Here is a 19,781-nt window from a genome sequence, read left to right as displayed (position 1 = left end):
TCAGTTATCATGTTCCTCAGCTCTCTTTGGTTTTCTTTATATTTTCTAACTCTTTGTTAAAACTTATGACTCTGCTCATCCATTCTTTCCCCAAGCTCGTTAAGCATCTTTATGATCATCCTCTTAACTTCTATGGGGGTAGATTGCTCATCTCCCCTATGCTTAGTTCTTCTTCTGGGGGTTGGTTTTGTTCTTTCATTCAGGACACATTACTCTGTCTCCTCATTTTACCTTATTTTCTGTGTTTGTTTTATGTATTAGGTAGTTCAGTTATGTTTCCCGGTCTTGGAGAAGTAGCCTTGTGTAGGAGACATTCTATGCAGCCCAGCTGCACACTACCCTCTTGTCACCAGGGCTATATGTTCTAGTGGTGCCTCCTATGTGGGCTGCATGGGGTCTTTTGTTGTGGCAAGGTCAACTACTGTGGATGTGCTGGTAGGCTGTCAGCTCAGTTGACTGCCAGGCCCTGCCACATGCAGTGGCTGCTGTCCCACAGTGGATGGGGTTGGATCCCAGTGCAGCTGGCCACATGATTCGGGGGGGTCCCAGGGCTGGTGCCAGGCCACTGATAGACAGGGTTGTTGACAACTTAATTTTGAATTGGTAGTATCAATATGAACTCATGAAATAATTGTTTAAAACAAAACACTTTCCTGACTCTGTCCACTGAAAAAATAGCAAAGCTAGCAGCAATAAGCATTCCTAGCACCAGACTGTGGTCTCTAAATGCCACTTCTAACTAAAAAGAAACCAACACTTCTTGGAGAAATGGATAATTCAAGACTGGGGCAGAAAAAATGTACAAGATGACCCTGAAAAAATTACCAGCAGCAAATTATTGGAAAGCAAGGAAGCTATCAAAGACTACTTGGGTTGTGTCAGAACATTGCAAAAGCCAACTTGAAGTGGCTCCCCATGGCCAAGGAAGGACCATTTGTGCATCAATAAATATAGTAACTGCAGTGGACAGAAACACATCAGATGTGATTAAATTCATGAGCTCATAATGGTGCTTGAAAAAAAATACCTTATTGATCACTTTGGGAGGAGCTGAAGAACCAACTCATTATTTTGAAATGGTCAAGGAAAAGAAATCTCCTTCCCTTTCAACATGAAGTGTACTTCAGAGTAACCAAATAATTGAAGAGAACTTTCTTTTCAGAACTATTCTAGCTAATAAGTGAGGAAGAAATCATAGAATTAAAACACTACTGTTTCGTATTTTTAATGAATTAATGTTATCTATATCATGATCATCAATGGCTGCTAATATCACAGAACAAGATAGAGAACTAGATATTATGTTCTCCAGGTGGAAATATACTATATCACCCATGAAAGATTTTTGTCAAAAAAAAAAAAAAAGAAGGAAATTGAATGTGAATTTTATTGTCTCCTACATAAAACTACCAAGTTATAAGAAATACACGGGACAGAGGAACATGTAGAACAAAACCATGGTGATAAAATAAGCAAAATTCAGACTGTGGGAACTAAAGAGGGAATGGCTCAATTTTTTGATTGCCAACAATCACAACATAAAAATTGCAAAGAAATCGATGAAGATAGAGAGAGAACCTACAAATTAAAAGATAATTAAAGGAAATGTCAATCAAATGCAATGTCTGTGCCTTATTTGCATATCCTGGTTAAAAGAAACTGAAAATATATATGCACATGTACACAAACATATGTAACTCATTACAAAACAATTACAGAAGTATGAACACCAACTGAATATTTAAAGACATTAAGGAATTCCTGTTTTCTCTGCTTAGATGCAGTAGTGGTATTGTGTGTATGTGTGTGTTTATTTTGAGTCCCTATCTTTTAGAGATGTACACTGAAATTATATGATGGCTGGGACTTGCTTCAAAATAATATGAGGGAGCAGGTGGAGATGAATGGTCATAAAGATGAAACAAGGTTAGCCATGAATTGATCATTGTCAAAGCTGAGTGATGAATATTCAGGGTTCATTAAGCTATTACTTTTATAAAATCTGCCTGAAAATTTTTGAAACAACTTGGGAACTTCATATTTTAACTATCATTAGTACCATGTTCTTTGCTAGACACCTCCCATCTGAAGGAGAGCCACCTCTGTATTCACACCTCCCTTTCCTCTGCCTCTTTGTTACTTATCTTGTCACTGCCTCCACATTAAGTCCACTATAAGAAGCACATAACAACAATGTAAGATAATAGGAACTTAACAAACTAAGGTCACCTTGTGATCTCTTACATTGTACCTCAAATAATCTCCTAGAATTATCACCCCCCACCCTAGGGGCTGTCTCATCTGTTCACTTAATCATGAGAATATTGATCCTCACAGTTTATGTTCCTGCTAATGTGAACTACGGGTTTATCGTCAACCTCTAATTACAGAGTGCTTTCATAAGAATCTTCCTACATATTAAAGTAGTTGCTAGAAGCTGGGATCCAAGAACACAGAGGGAGGAGAGAAGGAGGAAGCCTCTTTTACTAGAAATGAGTAAATTGGCATTAGTCATCACTCTTGTCTCCTTTTAACTATAGGTATTTATCAAAGTGCTGGATAATAATGATAATGGCCCAGAATTCTCTCAGCCAAATTACGATGTGACAATTTCCGAGGATGTGCTTCCAGATACCGAGATATTGCAGATTGAAGCCACAGACAGAGATGAGAAGCACAAGCTAAGCTATACTGTCCACAGCAGCATAGATTCTGTCAGCATGAGGAAGTTCCGGATTGACCCCAGCACTGGCGTGCTCTACACAGCCGAGAGGCTGGACCACGAAGCCCAGGACAAGCACATACTCAACATAATGGTAGGACCAAACTGCTTAATATGCTCTCCTAGCAGAATCACTGATCATCCAAGGCACATGCCTTAGCCTTCAGATGTACAGGGCCCTTGAATTTTGTAAGTAGTAGTAAATTTCGTCTTTTCAACTGCAGGGTTGCATTCATTCTTGCCTTTTTAGTTCAGTGAGGAATTACTATTGTTAGATAGTTACTCCATATGTTTGCCAAACTGAAATATTAGATGAGCTCTACAGACAGTGGCCGCTCAGTAAAGGCTGCTGACAGCCTGATTTGAGCGGGAAGGAACAGGCCATGTTTCTGTACTGGTTCGCATCCAGAAGATTTTGTGGGAAAGTTTAAAAGAAGTTCCTTGAGAAGTTAATTACAAGGGTAATCATTTATTCAACCTGTACAATGCTCAGTCCTTGGAAGCATTTAGAGAACTGATTGATTACTTATTGCACTGGCATTGGACCTAGTGGTAAATACCGGCCCACAAAAGAGATCTCAAAACTCACCAAAGCCTACAGAGAATGTTGAATTTGGGTTCATGGGGTCTCCAAATTATGTAGAAGGTGCTTTCATTTTAAAACAAAGTTTGGCTAGTTTACATAATTGGGAAGTAAAGATTAGTAATAAACACCCTTGTTTATGACCTAAAACCTGTTCCTTTAACTATCCAAGAACCCTATGGGCAATTGTACAGCCACTGCGTAACAGGGCCCCCCTGAGTTCCTTAAGACCAGGTAGGATGGCAGAGATGTAATCTTTGTACTGATTGGCTTTAAAATACACTAAGATGCTACCAATTCCCAAGCAGCTGAAGTACTGTTCCACTAAGTACTACTCTTCCTTTCCAAGTCTCTAGGCAAGAAGAAACTACAGTTCCATGCCTTTGGCTGTGGTTTCCAGATGAGACTCCAGGGAACGGAAGAGGGACTCAGGGTTCATCAGATCCATCCCTCTGGCCATTCATCCATTCATTCAACAGATATTTCTCAAGCACCTACTGTATACTAAATTCTGTTCTAGGCACCGAGGATATAAAGGAGACAAAGTCCCTGCACCTTTGGACATTCGATTGGAACAGACCTAGATTTCAATAATCCCAAAGTACAGAGTCAAGTTTGGTCCTTGGGTGGGGCAGGCCGGTCTACAGACAGGGAAACTCATCACGCTCACCAGCTAGCTTTTGCATATATCTCTTCAGGAGCAGAAATCTACTGCCAGTGACTAATTCTATTCTCATGATTTCTTCAAGCCATTTCTGTTCATTCTTTCCTGAACAAACTTAGAATTCAGTGCACTTACCCTGTATCATTTATCATTTATGTAATTGAATATTTAGAGCAAACAACTCCTTTATGCTGCCTTTCTCCAAGCTAAGCCCTTTTAGTCATTTTGCTCAATTCCTTTTAGGTAATATTTCTGAAAACCCCTTTCCCTTTGATAGCTTTTCTTGGTCTATTTTCTAATTTCTTCCAATCTCTCTGAAGTTAGGGGATCTAAAATTGAACAAGCAAAAAGCACACATTGGATTAATGCTACATACAATTATAGCAAAATCATGTGTTACAGTTAAAAAATTGATTAGTTGCAAGCTTCTGCCATATGCAAACCAGGGAAAACTTTAAAGCAGTCAGGCAAGGTTCTTTGGTGATTTCACAGTGCTGGGGTCTCACATTTCAAAAATTAAGATTTGGTTCATCTTCCCAGTGGTCAGGGTTCTCTCTTAGTTCTGGACCTTTATTCATGTTGGTTCTTCTTGCCTGAAATATATGCCATGCACCCACCCCCCCACCCCCCACAGCATTTTACCACTTCTACTTGCTTTTGTTACCTCTTCCAAGCTAGGCTAACATCCTTACTAATTACTCATATTCTGGCACTTACCTCTGGGCCTTGTATCTTTCTACTTACTTGTTTGGATTCCCCAGTCAACTATAGGGTTCTTGAGGTCAGGAACTGTATCTAATCCACTGCTGAACCACAAGAGTCAATCCTAGGACTTGGTAGATAATAGATGATAATAAATGTTTGTTGAATGAATGAATGAATGACAATGGCTACATTGCATTCATTAATTCCACATTTTAGTTTCCCCTTTACAAGGGCCTCCATCCACCATTCCGTTAGCAACTGTATACACAAATTCCGGGGGGTGGAGGGTGAGGGGTGGGCAAAGGAAAATGCTGTGTTTGTGATATCCTGACATCAGTTCTACAAGCACAGACTGAACACAGACCAGAGGCCAGGCGTAATGCTGAGCAATAAAGACAGCGTGGCCCCAGCTCTCACTGTGTTCACAATCAGTGTCCTCACTTTATAATAGCACTGCTTATTGAATACCTACTCTGGGCCTGGGACTGGGTCAAGCAGTTTTTGTGCATTATTTCATTTTGATTTCACTTTAGGCACAGCCAGGTGAATTCTTTGCAACTTAAAGATTTTAGTCCTACTGCTTCTTGTATTTTGCCTAAAGGTCAGAGATCAGGAGTTTCCTTATCGAAGAAACTTGGCCCGAGTCATTGTGAACGTGGAAGATGCTAATGATCACAGCCCTTATTTTACCAACCCGCTGTATGAAGCATCTGTGTTCGAATCGGCTGCTCTGGGATCAGCTGTACTGCAAGTGACGGCTCTGGACAAAGACAAAGGGGAAAATGCAGAACTCATATATACCATAGAAGCAGGTGAGAGCTGGTGCAGATTGCAGTGTCATGCATGGCATTGGACCCTCAGTAGTATTTGTCACCATGTAAAATTCACATAGTTACCACTGGAATGTCTCCAGATGAATTTTTTGGCCAAGCAACTGCCCTATTTGCACAACAATGGTGTATCAAGTTCTTGGCATTTCAGTAATATGTTTTCCATCATTGACAGCGAAGGAGGAGTTTCCTTTTACTGTGTTCAATCTCAGATTTTTCTGGAATGGAGAAGAGAGAAGAATGTGTAATAAACTCGGTGGCTTTTACTGATGGGTCAACAAGCCGTGGCCTCAGACTAAAATAACCAAAGCCTCCCATCATTTGAGGCCTGCCAGAGATTTTGGTGAATTGAATCTTAAAGGTCAATGCTTACTTGTCAATAGGTGAGCTGTGGGCTGTGGGCTTCAGAAATTCCTAGGGTTAGGGTTAGGTTTAGCACAAACTCACTTCATTGAAGGTGATCTGAGTAGCAGAGCAGTTGGTAGGTACTGAACTGCTTGCTTAACCTGACAGATAAATAAATGCAGATTCTCGTGTTGTTAAATTTGAGATTTTTTTAAAAAATCAATTTTAGTATCTAGAAAGCAAGACCGTAGTTTCCTGATGGTTTGCAGTTGGACAGTTAGAAAACATTTATGACAGAAGAGATGAATGTCCAAGCAAAGACAGGACTCCGAGCCTAAAAATTACAAATATCCTTTATCTGCTCTATTTTCCTTTCCCCTGTTCTGTCTTTTTTGAATATTCAAGCCACATATTCCCAAAACGTCTGCAACATTATGTCTGTCATGCATAATGCCAAATGCTGTTTCCTTTCATGCCAGCGCTGGAAAGGCTTCTTTCCCTTGATGTAAATATGGAGCATTTTTGTGAGTGGTTGAATTAAAATATGAATGCTAGAATGACAGTTCTGGACTAAAAAATATTAGAAAAAAAGCCAATGACTTTCTTTAAAAATAGCCCCCGTATTCAATGACAATCTGAAACTATTTCCTTTATTAGGCACCTACATTTTACATGAGTCTGTGCTAAACTCTATACCAAAAAAGAAGAAAAGATGTTGGTTCAGAAAGCCAGGTACCGCAAGAGAATTCACCCCTTTCTTTTCCAGATTTCCATGGAATTTCCTTTTAGCCTAAAGCCTGACAGTATTCTTTTTTAAAACGCTATTTTTCATCTCTTGTTTATCAGAGGATATTTAAATTATTTCCTTACACAGTCCTTGTTCTTTTAGTTTCACAAATAATATAGGGAAACTTTAAAATACATATATTTAAATAATGCCACAGGAAATGTCACCTAACCCAAGAACTCTTTATGTCCGTTCTATAGTTTTCCCCTAATCTTATGTATTTTTTCTTTTCTTGTAATTCATTCATGCATATACATTGTTTCATGACATTGTAATCATTTTGATATAGGGTTTTATTTCTACTTTTCTTAACATCTTCTAAGCATTTGTCTGCGTGTGTACTTGCTTTTTATATTTGTCATGAAGGCTACTACATATACTCCTCTCAGAGAGCCAGACATTTTGAAACCAAATTTGGAGGGTCTCAGAGTAATTTAAGAGTAATTTACCACCCAGCTGAAAATTCTGCCTCGCTTATCTTTCAGTTTCCACAGACTATAGCCGGGTGCTGAACATAGAGAAAGGACTCAGTCATTTCTTCAACAGTTGGCTAAAACTAGAGAGAAAAGTTATTTCCTTAAAACATCTTTTATATAGAAAACTCGAGTTTCCAGAAAACCCACAGGAATGCTTGGTATCTCAAAAAATAACCTTTGATTGGATGCGTAAAAAGCTAATGAGAATTACAGGACAGACAGACCTACACTTGACCTGGACTGGGTCTAGTTAAGTCAAGTTTCTTCACGGATCATGGTAGGATACAAGCAGATCCCAGATAGTTCAGGACTTTGAATCAAATAGCAAGAGATTCGTATAAAGTGTATGTTTTATTTAAGTGCTCTCAAAAACCTCAGAGAAGCAAGATTTTACTCTGTTTACTGGTGGCCATACATTTCCTATCCCCTGCCTGGCCTAAAGTAACTACTGAACCTTTTCATTTTGGCCCGAAAGACTGAGGTGGAATTCAAGGGCAGAACTTCGAGTCTTATATTTAGTTCAGGTTCGATGTTTGGTACCAACAGTGGCTCATGGGTGACTCTGAGACTGGGCAGTACAGGAGAGACCAGGACTAAGAAAGTGTTGAGTTAGGATGGGGGCATATTGGACCCCAAGATATATACAGATAGAGACTTAAACCTCTTTTTTGATCTACCTCTCTCAACCATTCAACAAATATTTATTGAGCACCTTTTATTTGTGCCAGGCACTGTGCTGTATACCAGATTAATAATGATAAGTAAGGTCAGCACAGCTTTTGCCCAGTTGCCAAAAGTCTATAAGAAGTCATAGATTCCAAGAAAGCAAGCAGAGATTAGCTTCCAAAGATTTAAGTACAGAAGAAGAGAATAAACAGGAAGTGGATTCTAAGAAAATGGGACAGTGCATTGAAGGGGGAAAGAGGCAAAGAGCCCATCTGGACCTGATGTATGAGCACAGAATCCTGGAAGGGGGTAACAAGCAGGTCAGCAGCCATGGAACAGCAGGGTGGAGAAGCTCTACTCAAGGTCAGAAGCTGGCCTTCCTTCATCCCTGCCATATATATCTTGCTGTGTATGTACGAGCCTGGAGTAAGAAAGAACTCACCTCAAAACTCCACATGGGACACCATAATGAGGATGTGGCATTCATCATTCAGGGTTGCATGTTGGTGCCACTGCTGGAAGGTGACCATTACTCAAGTATCTCTATATTTTCCTCCCCTGAGATGCTAAAGTGAAATGATTCCTGCCTCCTTGTGAGGGTCTATGAATCGAACATTGGAATCACATGTAATTCCACGGTGCTATTTATTGAAAATTTGCAAGTTTGTTCATGAGCTCATTGACCTTGTTGTCACCACAAAATGGTCATGTTCAGGTGGCAAAGTAAAATATCCTGCTGACGTCAAAGATAATTTTGTTTAATATTCATATTTGAGGTCTAGAATCAAATTCTTTATCTCTTTGTTGGACTTGCTCCCTCTTGAGAAATAAGCAAGCATCTTATAGAAATAGATTTTATATGAACATGACATTTTTGTTTTCAGACATGGAAAAGTTTAGGTAATAAGTATGTAGTAAGAAGTGTGCAAATAGCTGTATGTATTGTATATTTCAATAAACACATTGTCTAACTGCACTCTCAATCCTGGAGCCTATCTTAATGATAACGACATTTAAACTCTCTGTATGTTGCCATACTATAGCACTTCAAAAAGAAAGAAAAATTCAGATATAATTGAATAACCAAACTTTTAACTTGTGATGTAAAAAAATCTAGACACACAAGCATGTGTTCTTTGAGAAGTATGGGAAAGCCTCATGAGAGAAGCAAAAAGTAACGTGGTGAGGAATGGTGCTTCCCACTGTTCACTACCTGTGAGACACATTGTTTACATTCTTCAAGTTTTGTGTTCCCCATTCTCTCCTCCTCTTTTCCACAGTGTCACGGTTCACAGCCCTTCCCATTTCAGGTTTGTCAAAGTGGGATGCCAGTTTCTTAGTTTCATAAGGATTGTGCTCAAGTTCTTGGTTTCAGTGCTGCTTCAGATTTTTAACACTTTCTTATATCATCAGAAACGTCTCAGAAATTGAGCAAATAGAATGGTTACAGATGGAACAACTGCCTTATACATTTTGTGTCCACTTTTATGTCTGTGTGTGCATATGTGTGTGTTGGGGTGTAGGGGAGTGAAGAATAGAAGGCGAGTCAGAAAAAATTCTCACAGCTTACAAAGCAAATGGTGACTTGAGAAGAATTCTCCATACCTGAACAAACCCCCGTCACCAAGCAGTGTTTGGGATGAAGTTGGTTTTGATGATATGTATGAAACTATACCAATTCCACGTAGCAAAGCTTACCTTCGGGAGAGTCTTAAACCGAATGACTATATGATAATGTTGTGAGGCGATTCCCACAACCCTCTTCCTTTTTTATTTTTTTTTTAAATTTATTTATTTATTTTTGGCTGCGTTGGATCTTCGCTGCTGTGTGTGGGCTTTGTCTAGTTGTGGCGAGCGGGGACTACTCTTTGTTGCGGTGCATGGGCTTCTCATTGCAGTGGCTTCTCTTGTTGAAGAACATGGGCTCTAGGTGCATCGGCTTCAGTAGTTGTGGCACGTGGGCTCAGTAGTTGTGGCTCGTGGGCTCTAGAGCACAGGCTCAGTTGTGGTGCATGGGCTTAGTTGCTCCGCAGCATGTGGGATCTTCCCGGACCAGGGACTGAACCTGTGTCCCCTGCATTGGCAGGCGGATTCTTTACCATTGCACCACCAAGGAAATCCCTACACCCCTCTTTCTTATAACATAGAACACAGAATTATGGCACTGGTTTCAGTCTTTTTATCAGTGTCATTGGCATGTGCCAGCCCAGTCTGGGAATAAGAAAATCCTAAGCAGGAAAGTCTTTCCTACAAACTCTCCTATTTCCCAGTTTGAATGTACACAGAGCTGTGTTTTTGTTCTTGTTAACCTGGATGAAGAAGATACTGATCTGAAATTCACAATTTACTGGAAAACTCATTTCAGTTGCTTTTGAATACCCCTAAAAGGGAAGTCTCTCATTTTATTTCAGAATGAGGTGGAGGGAAAATGAATAATTGCTGTTTGCCATGTTGTGTAAAGTAGCCTTAAGATGAAGAGTGAATCTTCAGAAAATGACCCACTTGAACTCATTTCCCTGTTGATTTTTCTATTGTAGGGAACACTGGGAACACATTTAAGATAGAACCAGTCCTGGGCATCATCACTGTTTCTAAAGAGCCAGACATGACAACAATGGGTCAGTTTGTCCTGTCAGTCAAAGTCACGGATCAGGGTTCCCCGCCGATGTCTGCCACCGCGATTGTGCGAATTTCTGTCACCATGTCTGATAATTCTCACCCCAAGTTCACTCACAAAGACTACCAAGCAGAAGTAAATGAAAATGTTGATATTGGAACATCAGTCATTCTAATCTCTGCCATCAGTCAATCCACCCTCATTTATGAAGTCAAAGATGGAAACGTTGATGGGATTTTCACCATAAATCCCTATTCTGGAGTCATCACCACACGGAAGGCACTGGATTACGAGCGTACCTCCTCTTATCAGCTCATTGTCCAGGCCACCAACATGGCAGGAATGGCTTCCAACGTCACAGTCAATATTCAGGTTGTTGATGAAAATGATAATGCGCCAGTTTTTCTCTTTTCTCAGTATTCGGGTAGCCTAAGCGAGGCAGCCCCCATCAATAGCATCGTCAGGAGCTTGGACAACAGCCCGCTGGTGATTCGGGCTACAGATGCCGACGGCAATCGGAATGCTCTGCTTGTGTATCAGATTGTTGAGTCCACGGCCAAGAAGTTCTTCACGGTGGACTCCAGCACAGGTGCGATCAGAACAATCTCCAACCTGGACCATGAAACCATCGCCCATTTCCATTTTCATGTGCATGTGAGAGACAGTGGTAGCCCCCAGCTGACGGCAGAGAGTCCCGTTGAAGTCAACATAGAAGTGACAGATGTGAATGACAACCCACCTGTGTTCACTCAGGCTGTGTTTGAGACTGTCTTACTTCTACCTACCTATGTCGGAGTGGAGGTTCTGAAAGTTAGTGCCACAGATCCTGACTCCGAGGTGCCCCCAGAACTGACGTACAGCCTAATGGAAGGTAGCTTGGATCATTTTTTAATTGACTCAAATAGTGGAGTGCTCACTATTAAAAACAACAACCTCTCCAAAGATCACTACATGCTGATAGTTAAGGTGTCTGATGGAAAGTTCTATAGTACTTCCATGGTCACCATCTTGGTTAAAGAAGCCATGGACAGCGGCCTCCACTTTACACAAAGCTTTTACTCCACCTCCATCTCAGAGAACAACACGAACATAACCAAAGTTGCTATTGTCAATGCAGTGGGAAATCGCCTTAATGAGCCCTTAAAATACAGCATCTTAAACCCAGGAAATAAGTTCAAGATAAAATCTACCTCAGGGGTCATTCAGACCACCGGAGTCCCCTTTGACCGTGAAGAACAAGAGTTATATGAGCTGGTTGTGGAAGCCAGACGAGAGCTAGACCATCTGCGGGTGGCAAGGGTGGTGGTCAGGGTTAACATCGAAGACATAAACGACAATTCTCCAGTCTTTGTGGGCCTCCCTTACTACGCTGCTGTGCAAGTTGATGCTGAGCCTGGCACCCTGATTTACCGAGTGACAGCCATTGACAAAGACAAAGGTGCAAATGGAGAAGTGACCTACCTCTTACAGGATGACTATGGCCACTTTGAAATTAACCCTAATTCAGGGAAAGTTATTTTAAAAGAAGCTTTCAACTCTGACTTGTCCAACATTGAGTATGAAGTCACCATCCTAGCCAAAGATGGTGGAAAACCCTCTTTGTCCACATCCGTGGAACTTCCCATCACTATTGTCAACAAAGCAATGCCTGTGTTTGATAAGCCCTTTTATACAGCATCCATCAACGAAGACATCAGCGTCAACACCCCCATTCTAAGCATCAACGCCACCAGCCCAGAAGGCCAGGGCATCATATACATCATTATTGATGGGGATCTTTATAAACAATTTAACATTGACTTTGACACTGGGGTCCTGAAAGTCATTAGCCCTTTGGATTATGAAATTACATCTGTTTACAAGTTGACAGTAAGAGCCAGTGACGCTCTTACTGGGGCCAGGGCTGAAGTCACTGTTGACTTGCTACTTAATGATGTAAATGACAACCCCCCTATTTTTGATCAACCCACGTACAATACCACATTATCAGAAGCTTCTCTCATTGGGACACCTGTTTTACAAGTTGTCTCTACAGATGCAGACTCAGAAAACAATAAAATGGTCCATTATCAGATTGTCCAGGATACTTACAACAGCACGGATTATTTTCACATAGACAGCGCAAGTGGCTTAATCCTGACAGCGCGGATGCTGGACCATGAGTTAGTGCAACACTGCACTTTGAAAGTCAGAGCCACAGATAACGGCTTCCCATCACTGAGCAGCGAGGTCCTGGTTCATATCTACATCTCGGATGTAAATGACAACCCTCCAGTCTTTAATCAGCTCATTTATGAGTCATATGTGAGTGAATTAGCCCCCCGGGGCCATTTTGTAACTTGTGTGCAAGCCTCCGATGCAGACAGCTCTGATTTTGACCGGTTGGAATACAGCATTTTATCTGGGAATGACCGGACGAGCTTTCTGATGGACAGCAAGAGTGGCGTCATCACGCTCTTCAACCACCGGAAGCAGCGGATGGAGCCTCTGTACAGTCTCAATGTGTCCGTCTCTGATGGGCTGTTCACTAGCACTGCCCAGGTGCATATCAGGGTCCTCGGGGCCAACCTGTACAGCCCTGCCTTTTCGCAAAGCACCTATGTAGCTGAGGTGAGAGAGAACACGGCCGCTGGGACAAAGGTAATTCACGTTCGAGCCACAGATGGGGATCCAGGGACATATGGGCAGGTCAGCTACGCCATCATCAATGACTTTGCTAAGGATCGATTCCTCATAGATGGCAATGGACAGGTCATCACAACAGAAAGGCTCGACCGGGAAAACCCTCTGGAAGGAGACATCAGTATTTTTTTGAGGGCCCTTGATGGTGGGGGGAGAACAACTTTCTGCACCGTGAGGGTGATTGTGGTGGATGAAAATGACAATGCCCCCCAGTTCATGACAGTGGAATACAGAGCCAGCGTCAGGGCAGATGTCGGACGGGGTCACCTGGTCACTCAGGTTCAAGCCATGGATCCAGACGATGGAGCGAATGCAAGGATTACTTATTCCCTCTATAGCGAGGCCTCGGTCTCAGTGGCTGACCTCCTGGAAATTGATCCTGACAATGGCTGGATGGTCACAAAGGGCCATTTTAACCAGCTGAAAAACACAGTGCTGTCCTTCTTTGTCAAAGCAGTGGATGGGGGCATTCCGGTGAAGCATTCCCTCATCCCCGTCTACATCCACGTCTTACCCCCTGAAACATTCTTGCCGTCCTTCACCCAGTCTCAGTATTCCTTCACCATTTCAGAAGATACAGCCATTGGGAGCACGGTGGACACCCTGAGGATTTTGCCCACTCAGAAAGTCAAGTTCAGCACAGTTAACGGGGAGCGCCTGGAAAATAACAAAGGAGCTGTCTTCATCATAGAACAGGAAACAGGCACAATCAAGCTGGACAAACGTCTTGACCATGAGATCAGCCCAGCTTTCCACTTCAAAGTAGCAGCCACTATACCCCTGGACAAGGTAGACATTGTGTTCACGGTGGATGTAGACATCAAGGTACTGGATCTGAATGACAACAAGCCAGTCTTTGAAACTTCAAGCTATGAGACGATCATCATGGAAGGGATGCCTGTGGGCACCAAACTCACGCAGGTGAGAGCCATCGATATGGACTGGGGAGCCAACGGGCAGGTCACCTACTCCCTCCACTCAGATTCCCAACCTGAAAAGGTGATGGAAGTGTTCAACATTGACAGCAACACAGGCTGGATCAGTACCTTGAGAGACCTGGATCACGAGACAGACCCCACGTTCACCTTCTCCGTGGTGGCCTCCGACCTCGGGGAGGCCTTCTCTCTTTCTTCCACAGCATTGGTCTCTGTCAGGGTGACGGATATAAATGACAACGCTCCGGTCTTTGCCCACGAGGTGTACCGAGGGAACGTGAAGGAGAGCGACCCTCCGGGCGAGGTGGTAGCTGTCCTCAGCACATGGGACAGAGACTCTTCTGACATCAATCGACAAGTGAGCTATCATATTACAGGTAAGTCTGTCACCCTTGGTTTTCACTATGTGCTCTGCTTTCTAAAGAAAGATGGAAGGTGGCAGAGGGGTAAGAGTAGGAGAGAAGAAGGAAGATGAGATGAGAGTTTGAGAAGTTATCTTACCTCTCTGGGGCTGAGGAAAATATCTGAGTAGCGTCAGTTTTTTAGTTGTTACTAACTCAGCCTTAGTTTGGAGTTCATTGTTTTGCCTATGACAGACTACCCAGATTGGTACCCAGTCCTTGAGTCAATTTTTATCATTTAAAAAAGAGTCCAGCCAAATATCTCAGTGGAAGAAATGAAAATAACAGCTCTTTTTGATTGGGGGTGGGGGAATGTATGTTTTTTTAAGTATATTCCTTTCTCGTACTTTTTGTAGCGGTAAGAAAAATAAATAGCTTTACTTACAAGTCTTCCCTGGTAGTAAAAACTCAGATGCGTGCACACACACAACACACACATATACAAATCAGAGGGCATGGTTCGACCTTTTGCTGAAAAATGTTAAATTATAACTCCAAGTCAAAGGGTATGTCTTCTGACATCACAATTTTCTTGGATCCCTTTTCTGTCTTTCCAGATAGTAAATAGCAGTTCAATAGGAAAGCCAAGATAGACAAATGAGGTCACCCAGAGTGCACAAAAAACGTCACCATTACTCTAAGGAGCAGAGGATCTCATGTCAGAGTGAAGAAGGGGTGTCACTGATCAGGAATAGCTTTCTGGGGGTGACTGGCCTTAAACTGCAAAGAGGAGAGGGTTGGTGGTGTGGGAGCAGTCTTCCTAAAAACTATTTGGGGGTTTTAAAGCTAATATTTTGATGTTGTGACATTCAAAGGCAGAACATAAGCAAAGTGCCAAAAGATTTTAAAGAATCCATCCATACTCGTAGTCAGGTGGCCTCCCTTTAGAAAAACTACATTATTCAAAGTGAAAAATGAATTAATTAGAATGCCCTCAGGGCACAGAATCTGCTTAAGTACGTTAGTGGGAAAGTTAATTAATCACTGCAGAATAAGATCCACAGAAGAGCATATGTGTCATTGCTCGGGACCACAACACCTCCCCACCAGAGCACTACTCTTTTTCTTTATGGAACTGTTTTCTTGGTGCTGTTTTCTGTTTAAGGGTCTTAATGCATTTGTGCTTTGTCTGATACCGTTCATTGTGGTTTTTTTTTTTCATTGAAATGTATGTTTCTGCAGTAAAGACATGAGTGATAGTGGTAAGGAAAGAAAGGTGAGTAAAGCATCAACTTTGATTTATTTGCATTTGGTTTCAGACAAAAAGCTTCTTAGGCATTCTTTTTTTTTTAAGTTTTTAAAAAATTTTTATTTATTTATTTTTGGCTGCGCACGGGCTTTCTCTAGTTGTGGCGAGCAGGGGCTACTCTTCATTGCAGGGTGCAGGCTTCTCATTGCGGTGGCTTCCCTTGTTGCGGAGCACGGGCTCTAGACATGCGGGCTCCAGTAGTTGTGGCTCGCGGGCTCAGTAGTTGTGGCTCGCAGGCTCTAGAGCGCAGGCTCAGTAGTTGTGGTGCGCAGGCTTAGTTTCCGCGGCATGTGGGATCTTCCCAGACCAGGGCTCGAACCCGTGTCCCCTGCATTGGCAGGCAGATTCTTAACCACTGCACCACCAGGAAAGCCCTTCTTAGGTATTCTGAGGGATACTTTTCTATTTGGAAGAATGGTTAAATAATCAGCTTTAATTATTTACACATCGTCTCTGAATTCTCAGTGGATGGTTTAAGGGACCATCCCACTGACTTTACCAAAGTAATGAGAACAGAGTAGCTTCAAGCTACTGTTACTATTAGCCGAGCCAACCACCAACAGATTTTTATTAGATTTAACTTTTGCTCTTGATGTCACACAACTTGGCTGTGCTGCCACTGATAAACAGAGGACGATTAATCATTTTATTTCGCAAAAGAGCAGTGTGGGCCTGCACCAGAAGCATTTAATAGAGAGGTTACATTTGTGCATGCTGAAATCATATTCAACTGAAGTATAATTGAATCCTAGCCAGTGGTAGAGGAAAGTGATTTTCGATGGAGGACCCCGTGCCTCACCAGAGCATGTTTCTCAGCCTCAACATTATTGGCACTGAGGGCTGGATAAGTCTCTGTTGTGGCATTGTAGGATGATTACCAGCACCTCTGGTTTCTATCCACTAGAATCCAGTAGCACCACCACCAGCATGACCCCTGATGTGACATTCAGAAATGTCTCTAGATGCTGACAAATGTCCCGGGGGTTTGCGCACAGCCGCCGTCAGTTGAGAACCACTGCCCTAGAGAAATGTGCGGCCCTCACCTTCTCTGCACTGTCTGCCCAGTATGGTCCATTTATCCTGTCGTTGTGTTGCCAAAGTTTGGCCTCTGTGCACTGGTGTCAGATTAAATCTTGGAGACAGAGTTTTGGGTGAAGTAGAAAGAAATCGCTTTATTGCTTTGCCAGGCAGAGGGGGCCACAGCGGGCTAATACCCTCAAGCCTGTGTGTCCCACCCTGGAGAGGGTACTGAAGAGTCGTCTAGTGTTCAAGGAGCAGGGCGTGATCAGCTCGTGGACATTCTGATTGGCTGGTGGTGAGGTAATGGGGAGTCGGCATCATCAACCTCCTGGTTCCAACCGGTCTGGGGTCTACGTGCTGGTGGGCAGCACACAGTTAAATTCTTCTACCTGGTGGAGGATTCAGTATCTGCAAAACAGCTCAAAGGGCATGGCTCAGAATATTACCTATAGCCCTTGAGGAAGAATAAAGGCCTTGACTTTGTTTAATGGCTAAAGTTTTATTATTTTGTCTCGCTTGACTGTTTTCCTTTCTTTCTGCATTTTCTCACTTCTCTGATTGAATTTATTCTTTGATTAAAGTTTTCCTACAGACAAAAGGCAGGTAGAGGTCTATTCCAGGAAGGCCTCATAGGGTCCTGCTTGGTTACAGTTGGTCCACACTGCTGAGCCCCTGGATGTCCGTCCCCCCCCCCCGCCCCCCATGCCTTACATCCAGAGTGCAGTCTGACGCTCAAAGTCCCACTACTTCTCACTCAGTCCCTCCGGCAGGACCGTGGGTTTGCCCTCTGTTCTTTTATATATATTTTTTTTTTCTTTTTTTTTTTTTTTACGGCTGTGTTGGGTCTTCGTTTCTGCGCGTGGGCCCTCTCCAGTTGCGGCGAGCGGGCACCACTCTTCATCGCGGTGCGCGGGCCTCTCACTATCGCGGCCTCTCTTGTTGCGGAGCACAGGCTCCAGACGCGCAGGCTCAGTAGTTGTGGCGCACGGGCTTAGTCGCTCCGCGGCACGCGGGATCCTCCCAGACCAGGGCCCGAACCCGTGTTCCCCACACCGGCAGGCAGACTCTCAACCACTGCGCCACCAGGGGAGCCCGTCTGTTCTTTTAAAGATTCGTTGTAAGAAGGTGAGATGGCTCCACTTTTCCAGTGAAGCAGCACCCAGCAGGCAGTAGGCTTTCCTTATTTATTTGTTTATTGTCAGTCTTTCCCATCAGAAAGTGAGCTCCACCACGAGAGCAGGGATTTTTGTCACTTTTGTCCACTGCTGAAGCCCCACTGCCTGGCACGGTGCCTGGCCCAGAGCAGGTGACAAATACGTGTGAATGCCCAAACAAACGAGACAGCAATGATCTAACTGGATTCCGGACTTCTTGCCAGTTGTCTCGTCCAGTCTTCCTCCGTGTTTGAGATGACATTATTTCCCCCTTCAGGTTTGGAAGGTCAAGGTGGTTTTCTTCTTCCTTCCTCCAAGCTGCTTTTGTCTCCCTGTAATTCAGTGATGTGGGAAAGTAATATTGCTGGAGACTACATTCAGTGTTTCAGCCTCATCAAAAGCGGTTCCACTCCAGCTTTTCTACGTTTCTTCCATTTTCACCAGCTTCACTGTGTTAAATTTGATCTAATTGCAGTGCTTATCTTTGAACGGTTCCTTCAATGACCCTGCACTGGGGCTATTTAATCCTAATGGGTCTTCCTCTGTCACACAAACTTTTCTTCCCCAAACTTCAGTCCTTATAAGAAGAGCTGCTGTATGATAAAGCCTTCATTAAAAGATTCCTTAATAGAACTGACTGCCTTTCCTTGATTGCATAATCAACCAACGGCTAATGAAATTGTCTTGGTAACAAGAGCTATAGTGTATTACATCCTCTCTTGAGACGAAGCAGAAAGACAGTTGTATCAGCCCGATAAGAAGATTGATTGTTCACAGCTTGAATTTGATTGTCCTTAAGGGGAACTAAACAAGAGATCATCTCCAGCTTCTCTAAGTCCATTTTCTTCTCTTGGAAAGTTACTGTTTTACTTTCCACACAAGCCAAACATATAAATATCATGCTTTGTTGCAGGAGAGTCAAAAGGAAGTGAGTGTCAATTTCTTTTCAGCATCGTAAACGATGCAGTTTGAGAGGCACCTGAATGACCCCACCCAGGCCTCTCGCTGTAGGTGGAGATCAAAGCTTTTCATTTCACATCTTCAAAAACTCTTCTTCCACCACAGGAGGGAACCCCCGAGGAAGGTTTGCCCTGGGCCTGGTGCAGAGTGAATGGAAGGTCTACGTGAAGAGACCTCTAGATAGAGAAGAACAAGACATTTACTTCCTCAATATCACCGCCACTGATGGGCTCTTTGTCACTCAGGCCATGGTGGAAGTGACTGTCAGTGATGTGAATGACAACAGCCCAGTGTGTGATCAGGTGAGATTTGCAGCTGTGTCGGATATATCACTGCTTTTTACTCTGCTTATCTAAAATTAAGTCAAAACCCATTTCACTTTTCTCCTTAAGGCCAGGCTGCTTTCTCATCTTATCTCCTTAATTAATGAACTCCAAATGGATATAAGAGGGTTAGAGGTGGACTCTAGGATGAAATATTATAAACATGAAAACAGTATAGTTAGCAAGATCAGTACCTAATTCTGCCCACCAAAAAAATCAAACAAACAAAAAAATAAAACCAGGAGTCTCAAAATTAAATCATTTTTAAGGACTCATAAAGGACACTAGGAATTTTTCTGTCTGAATCACCGATTTCATAAAAGAAGAATGGACCACTCAGAAGTATGAATTACTTTTTTTGTATAAGGTTACACAGCTGGTTGGTAGCAACGTTGGTAATGAAGCTGGGTCTCCAGACCCCTTATGAAGTGGCCTTTCCACCACAGTTCAAAGCGTGACAGCGAATGCAAGGTGCCAGTCATTGATTTTATTTCCTTTCTTACCAAAGTTAAATCACCCTTCATTTACCTTTTCCTTACATGTGGATTGAGAGACAATATTGGTGCTCTTTAGCTCAGAAAAGTGTAGCAAATAGATTTAGTCTCTCATACTAATGCCAGATGTTAGTAGTGGCTCTTTAAAGAGTTGAAGGGTCCCAAGGA

At 42.7% G+C, this 19,781-nt stretch overlaps 1 protein-coding gene across 3 annotated transcripts in view; it reads left to right on the top strand.

The window, feature by feature from the left end:
• Nucleotides 1-19,781, top strand: part of FAT3 (FAT atypical cadherin 3) — a 563,032-nt gene that overhangs the window by 448,811 nt on the left and 94,440 nt on the right. For all 3 annotated transcript variants that reach the window (XM_036859223.1, XM_036859224.1, XM_036859222.1), the window contains exons 7-10: nt 2,541-2,816; nt 5,276-5,486; nt 10,316-14,389; nt 18,902-19,098. In XM_036859223.1, the coding sequence (XP_036715118.1) occupies nt 2,541-2,816; nt 5,276-5,486; nt 10,316-14,389; nt 18,902-19,098 (4,758 nt within the window). The remainder of the gene's footprint in view (nt 1-2,540; nt 2,817-5,275; nt 5,487-10,315; nt 14,390-18,901; nt 19,099-19,781) is intronic.

Source organism: Balaenoptera musculus, chromosome 8 (genome assembly GCF_009873245.2).
Source record: "Balaenoptera musculus isolate JJ_BM4_2016_0621 chromosome 8, mBalMus1.pri.v3, whole genome shotgun sequence".
Taxonomy (NCBI): domain Eukaryota; kingdom Metazoa; phylum Chordata; class Mammalia; order Artiodactyla; family Balaenopteridae; genus Balaenoptera; species Balaenoptera musculus.
The sequence above is the reverse complement of the archived record's forward strand: the minus strand, read 5'-3'. Positions and strand labels throughout refer to the sequence as shown.